At 38.3% G+C, this 12,038-nt stretch overlaps 1 protein-coding gene across 1 annotated transcript in view; it reads right to left on the reverse strand.

The window, feature by feature from the left end:
- Pdzd8 (PDZ domain containing 8) overlaps window positions 1-12,038 on the reverse strand; it is a 58,823-nt gene that overhangs the window by 14,784 nt on the left and 32,001 nt on the right. The window contains exon 3 of the mRNA XM_013017752.1: window positions 4,864-4,966. Coding sequence (XP_012873206.1) covers window positions 4,864-4,966 — 103 coding nt within the window. The remainder of the gene's footprint in view (window positions 1-4,863; window positions 4,967-12,038) is intronic.

Genomic DNA, 12,038 nt, shown 5'->3' on the forward strand with positions numbered 1-12,038 from the left:
CTCCCTTCCCCCTTTTCTTCCCTTCCTCTTGTGTGTCAGTACAGGGGCTTGAACTCAGGGCCTTTCATTCCTCCTTGGCTTTTTGACTCAAAGTTGGCCACATAAGGCACACCTCCTGACCTCCAGCTTTCTGTTGGTTAATTAGAGGTAATAGTCCATAACCAGAGCTGTCTCTGGTACCTGCACATTGGGCTACATAAGACATGAGGTAGTTCTTTCTTTGCTTTATACTGAGCAGATAACTGTTCTAGTATCTCTGTTCCACCCATCTATTCTATAGAAGAGACTCAGAAACTTCCTCTGCAATTTCTTCTCCATTTCAAAATAGGACGAAATTAACATTAATGTTTACTGTTTGAGAGTGACATCTTTATGCCAATGTTGTTTGCATTTTTTTTTGAAGTTTGCTAAGAAGCTTTGAACTTTGGGCTCTGTGCCTTGTTTGGATTTTAACCTTCTATCTCTAACTGCAGAAAGCATCTTGGTCTTTACAAATGGTATTTGCTATCAAGTGTCTGAATGAAGAGTGTGATAGCTAGAAGGAAAGGGAATATGGTCAGTATCAGTAGGGTTAGAGATGAGCTCAGTTGCAGAGTGCATGTTCAGTATGCATAGGGCCCTAGGTTTGATAGCCAGCACTACAAAAAGAAACCACATAAGTGGTTGTGGATTTTTGGTTGTTTTTTTTTTTTTAAATCAAAACTCCTTATACCACTTTACTGTTCAGACCAAAAGAACATCTACATGCTTGTTACACTGGCCCCCAAACCTTTTCCTCTACCACACAACCCCCAGATTCACAAGTTCCATACCCCATTTTCTTCATGCCTTCTCTTCTTCCCAAATGGCATCAAACATTCTAAGACAGACAAAGATTAGAAAAATCAGTTTGAAAAATCAGGTGCCTTGGTGGATAAATGGTAGAAGACAGGCACAGACAGAATATTCAAAAATAGTAACAGAGGGAGGGAAAGAAAATGATGCATTAATGCACTAATAACCAACCTATTTTAGTCTGGATGCCTAAAGCCAGTTGTAATTGATGGTGAGGAAAACTTGGAGCAGGAAAGGTCAAGATTTGGGATGGTCCTCTTTGAAAGAATGTGTGCTAATGTGACATTTATGTAATCTGTCTGCTTTACACACAATAACAACTTAAGTAATCTCTTCTTTTCTGCAGGGGATATAGTCCATGATCTCCAGTTAATGCCTGTAACTACATAAGGGACCCAACCACAGATTTATAGCATTATATTTTTCCCACACATACCTATCAGTGATAACAATTAATTTATCACTTAGGAACAATAAAATATGAATATTAACAAATAAAATATTAGTAGAATGATATGCTATAATAAAAATTAGGTGAATATGGTCTCTGCCCTGCCCTCCTTCTCTCAAAACATGTCATCATAATTTACTAACCATTCTTGTTGCCTATGAGTAACTGAAAATTTTAGAAAGGGAAATCTCAGATAAGGAGGAAGGGTTACTATGTGTTAATATGTCATATTAATTTAATTGATCAGCACTACCACTTATATAGATACATAGTTGTTTCATAATAGCTTATTAACAAAATATTTTGGCCTGAAACTTACAAAATGTGAAAACTCCTTAAATATATTCCTTAGTGAAAATGCAGTAAACTGTCATCACTAAAACTGAATATTGCAGGGGACTTAAATCACAAATGGAATTCTCTTTTTCGTGCAGTAAGCGTTTTTAGCATTAGCTAAATCATCTCTTGCAAAATGGTCCTCTATTTTTTTTTGTTGTTGTTAATACCTATTATATTTTATGGAATTCTGATGAATCATTCCTTATTTATTGTTAAAGAATGAACAAATACCTAATTCATCCTACTTTACAAATAAGTTAAGTGGGGCACTGACATGAATATATGCGTTTCCTCCAAACTTTTCTTGCATTTTTAGGTATTTTTAAAGTAGGCATTATGTAGGCCATGTGGTAAATTATTTTTTTACTGGGTGCTGGTGGTTCATGCCTGTAATCATAGCTACTCATGAGGATGAGATCTGGAGGATGGCAGTTTAAAATCAGTCTGGGCAATGAAGTCTGTGAGACTTCAAAATAACCTATCTCCAAAAATAACGAGCAAAGAGTCAGGCTGGAGGCCTGGGTCAAATGGGAGAGCCCTAACTGAGTGAACAAGACAGGTAAGCATGAAATTTAAACTTCTGGGATGGGGGGAAACATGACACTTTTTTGTTTAATCCTTATATCCCAATTATGGCAAAATTTCCTTGAAAATAAAAAGCCATGAAAAATAGACTTTAATTGTTTCCTTGTGGCCTGGCCACTTAAAGCCATTCTCAACTCCATTCTTCTCTCTTGTTTTCTACTTTTAGAAAAAAATGTCTTTTTATATTTCATTCTGTTGTATGACCCAGATCTGGCCAGTGAGATGTTAGGTAGAAATTCCTGGGAGGAACTTCCAGAAAAGCATGTAAGATTAAAACCTGGCTGACATATGCCTTTAGACTGCCCTTATATCTTATCCTTTTTCTTGAAAGATGGATACTCAGAGGTGCATTAGACATCATGCAATCATCAGAACAAAACCTGATGCTAAGGATGATGGAGAAGGAAACTAGGCTCTTTAGTTGCAGCAATGGAATGCTTTAAAAAGGAGCACAGACTATGGAAGAAATTAAGTTTCTTTCTTTTTTCACATACACTACAATTAGTGACTAATTCACTGAACAAATGTCACCATTTAAAAACATTTAATGTAAAGAAGGTCTATCACAAAGGCAGCTTCTAAATTCAAAGGTTTTCACTTGTTTTTTTAACAATGCACTATTTTTCAACTCAAATTTGCAATGTATCCCAAAGTATCAAGTCCTATTCCCTGATGTTTTATATTGCCTTAAAAAACACAGTAATTCTCTTCCCCAGGGTTATTAAATTCAGATATTTGCAGTATAATGTCGGTAACAACTCACAGTTGACATTTTCAACACCATATGTAATTAGTAATCTTGAACTCATTCTTGAAAACTACCTGTGACATATGCTAAGATCTAAGCTAATGACTCAAGATTAAAATCTTACTAACCTTTGCTGTAAGGTATTAAAGCTGTCTAATCTCATGAGATCTTTACAATAAAATAAGGGAGGTTGAAAATGCCAACAGCAATGGCAAATTATGACCAATTCAAATTTAAGTTAAAAATTTACCCAGACAAAATAATAATGCTTTTTTTTTTGTAGTTATAGCACTTACATTCAAACTGATGTTTTATTCCTCTGAGGAACTGCTTCAAATTGCTTAAGGAAATCTTCCTTATACTTCTGTGTATTTGGGGGAAAGGAGTGAGCACTGGAGCTTGAACTCAGGGCCTGGGCACTGTCCCTTAGCTATTTCACTCAAGGCTAGCACTCTACCACTGAAGGCACAGGTTTACACTTATAGCTTTTTGGTGGTCCATTGGGGATAAACAGTCTTGGAGACAGTTCTGACAGGCTGGCTTTGACTTGCAATCCTCAGAGCTCAGTCTCGATAGCTAGGATGTACAGGCATGAGCCATCAGCATCCAGCTTATATTTCTATTTTGACCATGTCACTACCATATTCAAAATATTTAACAGCACTCACTATTTGTGAGAGAGAACTCTAAACCCTGTGAGTGAGCCCATATTCCCTTGTCAGTTTAATTTTATTTCTTCCGACTTCATTATGATCAAAATAGCTCAATTTCTAAAGAGAATTTTATGCCACCCAAATTTTAAGTACAGATGCTCATTATAATATCAGGAAATTAGAAACAATTCAAAAGTCAAAGGACCACTCACAAAAATACTCCATAATTTCTCATTAAAGACTTAGCAGCATTTTGACTGTAACCCTGAAATTCTGAGACATATATATACTAAGCAGTTATTGTTTTCCTGAAATTCAAATTTCATTGGGTGTCTTGTTTGTTTGCTTGTTTCTTCCTTCCTTCCCTCCTTCCTTCCTTTCTTTCTCTCTCTCTCTCTCTATTTTTGTCAGCTCTTCAGCTTAAGGCGAGTGCTCTACCACTTGAGCCACAGTACCACTTCTGGTTTTCTGAGTGGTTTACTGGAGATAAGAGTCTCATGGTCTTTCCTGCCCGGGCTGGCTTTGAACCGCGATCCTCAGATCTCAGCCTCCTGAATAGCTAGGATTATAGACGTGAGCCACTGGCACCTAGCTTGTCCTGTTATTTTGGCAAGCCTGAACCAGGGCCATCTCTGTAGAGGAGCTCCCCCATTTTCCCAAATCTAAAAAGCATCATTTGTCTTAACTTCTAACTCCTTTGTCATAACCCTGCTTTCTTGGTAATATTTGTCTATCCCTGGGAAATAATACTCACTTTTTTTTTTGCTTTATTCATTTTATCATATAAAGTGTAATTCATTTCCCTCTGTTTTCTTCCCTATGCCACCTCGCAACCCCGTCAGTACCACAGCAATAGTCTCTTCTTGTCTCAGTTAACTCAGCTGAAGGAAGAGTGCTTAGCAATAAGTACTCAAAAACATACTGCTGAATTTTGAATCAATGAAAATGTATTTTGAATGAATGCTATGAATTCACATGCCTTGTAAGGTGTTTAGTAAAATTATTTCCTTCTAATCCTTTATCTAAATCAAATTTTAAAACTCTAAAAGGAAAACTGGTCATACATTGTTTCTTATGCAGTCTGAATATTAACTAGTTTTATGTGATTTATTATATTACTGATGTACTGCTAACAAGACATAATTATTTATAACTGCTTAGGGCCAACAATAACTAGGAATATAGAAATATTTATAAAAACATGCTTGTAGAGTAAAAAGTTTATACAAATAAATGTAAAACTATGCAAATACCGTCTTAATTGAACTCCTTTGCTTTTCTTCCCAAACACCACTGCTTAGCTCAAGTGTGCAATGAACATTTGCTTCTCTGTCATAGGATCCAAAAATGAGTAACCTGCAATACAAAAACCGAAGAAGACGACTATTATGCCAATTCTACACAGAAAAAATTTTCTTCATCATTATAGTAAGACTATAGTATTCTATTACTACCGCAGTTTTAGAAATTGAAAAAATTAAATCATATACTTGTTACACCCTCTAGTGGAAAAGTGAAGCAAAACTTAAAATTACATGTGATTAGGTGATATTCTACTTTTCAGTAAAGTCAAACAAATAGGAATATTAATTTAAATAGTGGGATGTTATCTATTCATGACTAAAGAAATTGTTCACATTTTTCTATGTAGTAAGCAAGATCTAAGATTTGCAAAACAGGCTGTAAATTTAAAAGAAATAAGTTTCTGAGTGCTATATATAGGACGCTACCTGTAAAAATTAAACATAGGGAAGTACAAGTGCTTATGAATGAAAGCACACACACATACCATTCCCTAATGTAATCCTAGGCACTTTACTTAAGTTTTCTAAACCCATTTCCCATTCTAGAAAATTGGGGCAAAACAGTACTTACTTGAGAAATATTTTGAGACCAAAAGAAGGCAATGTACACAAGGCAGTATATGAGCTAGCAAACAGTAAGTTCTCAAAAATGTTCATTATTTCCATTATTATCTTGAAAACAACTGAATAATGGTATTACCTAATTGTGTTATTATAATTCAGGCTTAAAAGGACATGTGAGGTCCAATTTTAAGATAATATAAAAGTTCTTATTACTGAAGAAAAGCAAGGCTTTTCCCATTTATATACTATCTATGCACAAGTGGGCAGACTGTATCTGCCCACTTGTTTCAGGAATAAGCATGAGTTAGCATTAATCTACATTTTTACTTTTACTCCACTAATTTATCTCTACAGAAGGATGATGGGTAAGAGATAATGGAACAAAACTGATAAAAATACATTAGAGGAACTTGAGAAAATCATGTCCTAAGTTTGACAATTTCAAAAAAATCATGTCCGTATTTCACTAAGTTAGAAACAGAAGCCTGAACACATTAACAGAAAAAAAATCCCTAAATTTCAACACTTCTTAAAAATCTTAAAAGAAACCTTAAAGTAATTTAATCGCCATATTTCCCAAAAGAAGACAAACAAATTAAGAAGATTCATAATTTTACCATATGAAGTTTAGAATTAGAATTTGTATTCACTAAAGCTCTGCTGCCACCATCTGTTCAAAAAATAAACTACCTCAGTGCCTTCACATACAGCAAGGCAGTACACCAGCCTCAAACTCCTCACTAAATACTCAGGAGGCAGAAATGAGAGTAGAATTCTCCTTGAAACCGTAACTTATTCCATATTTTTCATAGTATTTTTAAAAGTGCATCTTAAAATAGGAATACAGAGCATAACAAAAACTAATTAAACATGACTATAGACCAAAATGTAAGCATTAAAACTATAAAACTCTTTTTAAAAAGCACAGTAAAAATAATTTTGGCTAGGTGCCTGTGGCTACATTTGTAATCCTAGCTGTTCATGGGGCTGGGAGCTGAAGGATCATGTGTAGAGGCCAGCCAGAGCAAAAGTAGGGCTGGGGATGTGGCTCAAGTGGCAGAATGTCAACCAAGCAAGCATAAGGCCACAAAACACACACACACACACACACACACACACACACACACACACACACACACACACACACACACACACACACACACACACACACACACACACACTCTTTCTGACCTAGGACTAGGCAATGGTTTATTTGGCTTGACACAAAATGCATAACCACCATGAACATATCGTATGTTAATAAATAGTAATATTTAATTTGTTTTTGTTCTCCAAAAGGCACCATCATGTCAATAAAAAGACAATCCAGAGGATGGGATGCTAACCATGCATTTGGATAAGGGCTCAGTTCCCAGAAAGAATAAACTCTTCAACTAAACAATGAAAAGTAAATAACAAGTTCTTGACTTCCTATTATTATAAACAAGTATTATGACAAGATTGTATATTTCAATAAAATGTAAAAATGATTTTTACCTAATATAGTCATTTGATAACAGACTCTATAAAAGAAAAAGACAGGAGCTAGTAGTTCCCACCTGCAATCTCAGCCTCTGGGGAGGTTAGTCAGCAGGGTCAGGATTTGGAGGTTAGCTCAGGCATATTTGTAAGACCCCTTTCTCAAAGAATAGGTAGGTATGCGGTGGGACCTGTCATCAGCTACAACAAGAAGCATAAAGTAGGCAGATCACAATCCAAATGCATGCTTATCAGGAAGTAAAATCCTATCTAAAAACCAGTGCAAAAAAAAGGACTGGAGGCATGGCTCAATGCAGAACACCTGCATAGTTCAAACTTCAGTACACCTGCCACCCTCCACCCCCAGGATAATTTAAGTCAAATGATTCCTAAGAAAAAATCATTAAAATATCAGAAATATTTGCTGGGCTTGACCAAAAGAGCTCAACACTAGTACTCTACCACATTGAGCCACAGCATCACTTCCCATTTTCTGGTGGTTAACTGGAGATAAGAGTCTCATGGACTTTCCTGCCTGGGTTGCTTTTAACTGTCATCCTCAGATCTTAGCCTTCTGAGTTGCTAGGATTACAGGTGTGAGCCACCAGCACCCAGTTTCTAATATTATTCTTTTATTTTCAATTTTTTTATCGTGATTAAGTGGTTACATAATTTCCCAAATTTCACAGTATTGTGGGATAGTGATGCTCAGTTAAAGTCACAAACACATTCTAACTTTTCCTGGAGCGAATTGTCTATCACACTCTATAACATTTATGAGTTCTATGAGCTTTGCGATAGTTATTTCTTCCACATTGGGTGGTATGTACATTTCTTTTGTTTTGCATAGCATCAGCTGTTCCCTCTTTCCCACTTGTTCCCTCCCATCACTGCCATTAAGTTGCTTAGCTCATTTTGGTCAATGTCCAGTGCAGCTGATGGGTCCCGGTGTTATATGTTTTTCCCTGATTTCCTCGAGTTCTGCATCATCTTCCTGGTTCCCCTCCGGTGTACACATATATATACCATACATGTGATCAGCAGCATGGGGTTATTTAGTAGTGATTCGACCAGATAAGTGGAAGTCCTTTGTTTCTTAAGTCCTGTTAATTTTGTCGTATCACCTAACATTTTGGATTTAACATCCACTTATCAGGGAGACCACGTACCATTTGTCTCTTTGCTCTTGGCTTACCTCGCTCAACATGATTTCTTCTAGCTCCATCCATTTCCCTGCAAATGCTATTGTCATTTCTAATGGCTGCATAATATTCCATTGTGTACAGATACCACAATTTTTGGATCATTCATCTGTGGTGGGACATCTGGGTTGTTTCCATATCCTGGCTATTGTGAACAGTGCTGCAATAAACATGGAGGTGCATGTGTCCTTGTAAACTGGTTCCTGTTGTTGAGGATAGATGCCTAGAAGTGGTGTGACTGGGTCATAAGAGAGGTCAATATTTAGCTTCCTGAGGACTCTCCAGACTGCTTTCCAAAGTGGTTGTATAAGTGTACATTCCCACCAGCAGTGTAATAGGCTTCCTCTTTCTCCACATCCCCTCCAGCATTTGTCATTGGCTGACTTGAGGGTGTGGGCCATTCTGACTGGGGTAAGGTGGTATCTCAGGGTTGTCTTTATTTGCATTACCTTCACAACCAGGTATGGTGAACATTTCCTCATGTGTTTCTTTGCCATTTTTATCTCTTCCTCTGAGAAGTCTCTCTTTAGTTCCCTTGCCCATTTAATAATTGGTTTGTTAGGTTTGGGAGGGATTAATTTCTTGAGTTCCCTGTATATATTGGATATTAACCCCTTGTCTGATATATTGCTGGTAAATACTTTTTTCCCCAACTAGTTGGTTGTCTTTCTAGCTTGGTTGCAATAGCTTTAGCTGTGCAGAAGCTTTTTATTTTAAGGTAGTCCCATTTGTCGAGTCTCTCTCCAATTTATTGTGACCCTGAGACTCTGTTCAGGAAGTTCCTTCCTATGATATTTGTCAAGTATCAGCTGACTGTAGGCATATGGATTTATTTCTGGATCTTCTATTCTATTCCATTGGTCTTTGGGTCTGTTTTTGTGCCAGTACCATGCTGTTTTTGTTATTATGGCTCTATAGTAGAGTTTGAAGTTCGGCATGGATATCACTCCCATGTTGTCTTTATTCCCTAGAATTGTTTTAGCTATTCTAGGTCTTTTGTTGTTCCATATGAATTTTTGGACTGTTTTCTGTATTTCAGAGATGTACGTCATTGGGATTTTAATAGGAATTTCATATTTGTATATTAATTTTGGCAGTATTGCTATTTTCACTATATTAGGTCTGCCTATCCAAGAGCATGGTAGGTCTTTCTATTTCCCAGTGTCTTCTGTAATTTCTTTAACTTTTTATAGTTTTCATTAGTTCTTTTACATCTTTGGTTAGGTTAATTCCTAAATATTTTATTTTGGGGGAGGTTATTGTGAATGGGTTTGCTTCCTTTATTTCCCTCTCTGCTTGTACATTGTCAGTATACAGGAAGGTGACTGATTTTTGTGGGTTAATTTTGTATCCTGCTAGTTTGCTGAAGTGATTTATGATTTCTAAGAGTTTGGGGATGGAGTTTTTGGGATCGTGAAGGTATAGTATCATGTCATCTGCAAAAAGGGATAGTTTAACTTCTTCTTTCCCTATGCAATCCCTTTAATGTCTTTTTCTTGCCTTATTGCTCTGGCTAAGGGTTCCAGGACTATACTGAAAAGGAGTGGAGACAGTGGGCATCCTTAACTTGTTCCTGATTTTAGGAGAACTGGTTGTAGCTTTTCCTCATTAAGTATAATATTGGCTATTGGTCTGTCGTAAATGGCTTTTATTGTTTTAAGAAATGTTCCTTCTATTCCTATTTTCTCCGGAGCTTTTAGCATGAATGAATGTTGAATTTTATCAAAGGCCTTTTCTGCATCTGTGGAGATAATCATGTGATTCTTGACCTTGGCTCTGTTAATGTGTTGGATTACATTTATTGACTTAGGTATGTTAAACCATCCCTGCATCTCTGGGATGAAGCCTACCTAGTCGTAGTGTATTTTTTTTAATGTGTTTCTGGATTCTGTTAGTTAGAATTTTGTTAATGATCTTTGCATCTGTGTTCATCAAGGAAATTGGCCTGTAATTCTTTTTTGGTTGGATCTTTGCCTGGTTTGGGGATGAGTGTGATATTGGCATTGTAGAATGAGTTTGGGTTAGCTCCCTCTTTCTCTGTTTCTCTTGAGGAGTATGGATATTAGTTCTTCTTTAAAGCTCTTATAGAAGTCTGTTGTGAATCCATTTGGTCCTGGGCTTTTCTTTGTTAGAATACTTCTGAGTGCTTCCTGTATCTCGTTGTAGGATATTGGCTTATTTAATTGATTTACTTCTTCTTTGCAGTTTGGGCAACTTGTATTTCTCTAAAAATGCATCCATTTCTGCCAGGTTTTCTTACTTTAGAGAGTATAACTTTTGAAAGTAGTCCGTTAAAATTGTTTGGATATCTTGGGTACGTGTTGTGATTTTTCCCATGGCATCCCTAATCCTGTTAATATGGGTTTCCTCTCTTCTTTTTTAAATTAATCTTGCCAGTCGTCCATCAATTTTATTTTTTCAAAGGACTAGCTTTTTATTTGGTTAATTTTGGCTATGATTCTCCAATTCTCTATTTCATTAATCTCCACTCTTAGTTTGGTTATCTGTCTCCGTCTAGTAACTTTAGGTTCAATTTTCTGTTTTTCTAGCTGTTTTAATTGCAACACGAGATTATTTATTTGGTCTGTCTCTATTTTCTTGATGTGGGCACTGAGGGCAATAAATTTGCCCCTCAGGACTGCTTTTGCTGTGTCCCACAAGTTTCTTTGTGATGTGTTTTCATTATCATTGAGTTCTTCTTTGATCTCTTCCATTACCCAGGCATTGCTTAGAAGGGTGCAGTTCCGTTTTTCTCCCTTCTGCTGAGGCATATGCTCAGCTTCTGACTTCAGTTGGGAGGAGCTGGTTGTGTTGCTCAGGCACCACATCCCCAGGCCTGATCCCAGCCCCCAGCCTGGGGCACGCAGGCTAGACCTGTGCTGCTGTGTATCCCCCCCTAGGTTACGCAGCCTGGAGTACACAGTTCAAATTTCTTCCACTGTTGGGTGTCTTGACCCAGGGGTACTGTTCCTGGTTTGTACATTTAAGCTCCCTTCCAGGGGGGCTCTTGCTCGAGCCTGGCGAGCTGAGTGTGCTCCATGGGCTGGTGGAGTTCTCAAACAGTTCCCAGTTTTAGTGGGTCCTGTGGTCCAGGTGTTGGGGTAGGCAGTCTGGGTCAAGATCTGGGGATTCCCACCAGCTCTGGTCTCCCTTGAGGGATACATTGTCCCCTGCAGGGTACTCACCCTGGAGCTAGTTGTGTCTGTGTGATGTAGATTGTTGGTTGTCGTTACAGAGTTCAGTTGAGGTGGTTGTGGGCTGGGCTGGGCGGTGGTGGCTCTGCGTGTTTCTCTTCTGTCTCTGCCTCGGTTGATGCTGTTCTGGTCTGCGCAAAGGGATGGGCCTAGGGCCTTTGGCCGAGGGTGGGGGAGGGGCCTCTGTGCAGGTTCTGAGCACTGGGATTTGTCTCTGTTTGAGCTCTCTGGATCAGCACCAGTTCCTTACAGGTCTTCTGCTCTGGTGTTCTGTGGGCGTCCCGTGTAGCTCTGGGGTTCCCGCCGAGGGGCTGAGTGGCTTTGGTGGGATGGAGCCTTTCTGCTCGGATGGAGAGTGAGGGGTGGGGGTGGGATCTTTGTGCAAGCTCCTGGCTTGGCGGTTTCTCTGTTTGTAGCGATCAGCGGGTCCGACACCGGTACCTCAGGCGGCTTCTGCATGGGTGATCTGCAGACAGCCCCCTGTGTCTCTGGGACTCCAGCAGCCGCCGCTGGGCCCGGCTGGCTGTGGCTTGGCACACTGCCACGTGGCCACGCTTCTCTGTTCTGAAATTCTTCCTTTTCTTTTTTGTTTTTTCCGCCTCCTGTTTTTCTCTGTGTGGTCATCCTTTTGTTGTTGTTGATCTCTTGGGGAGATTAAGCGTTGAAACTTGAACTCTCTTTTTGG

Source organism: Dipodomys ordii, unplaced genomic scaffold (genome assembly GCF_000151885.1).
Source record: "Dipodomys ordii isolate 6190 unplaced genomic scaffold, Dord_2.0 Scaffold36, whole genome shotgun sequence".
NCBI classification, from domain to species: domain Eukaryota; kingdom Metazoa; phylum Chordata; class Mammalia; order Rodentia; family Heteromyidae; genus Dipodomys; species Dipodomys ordii.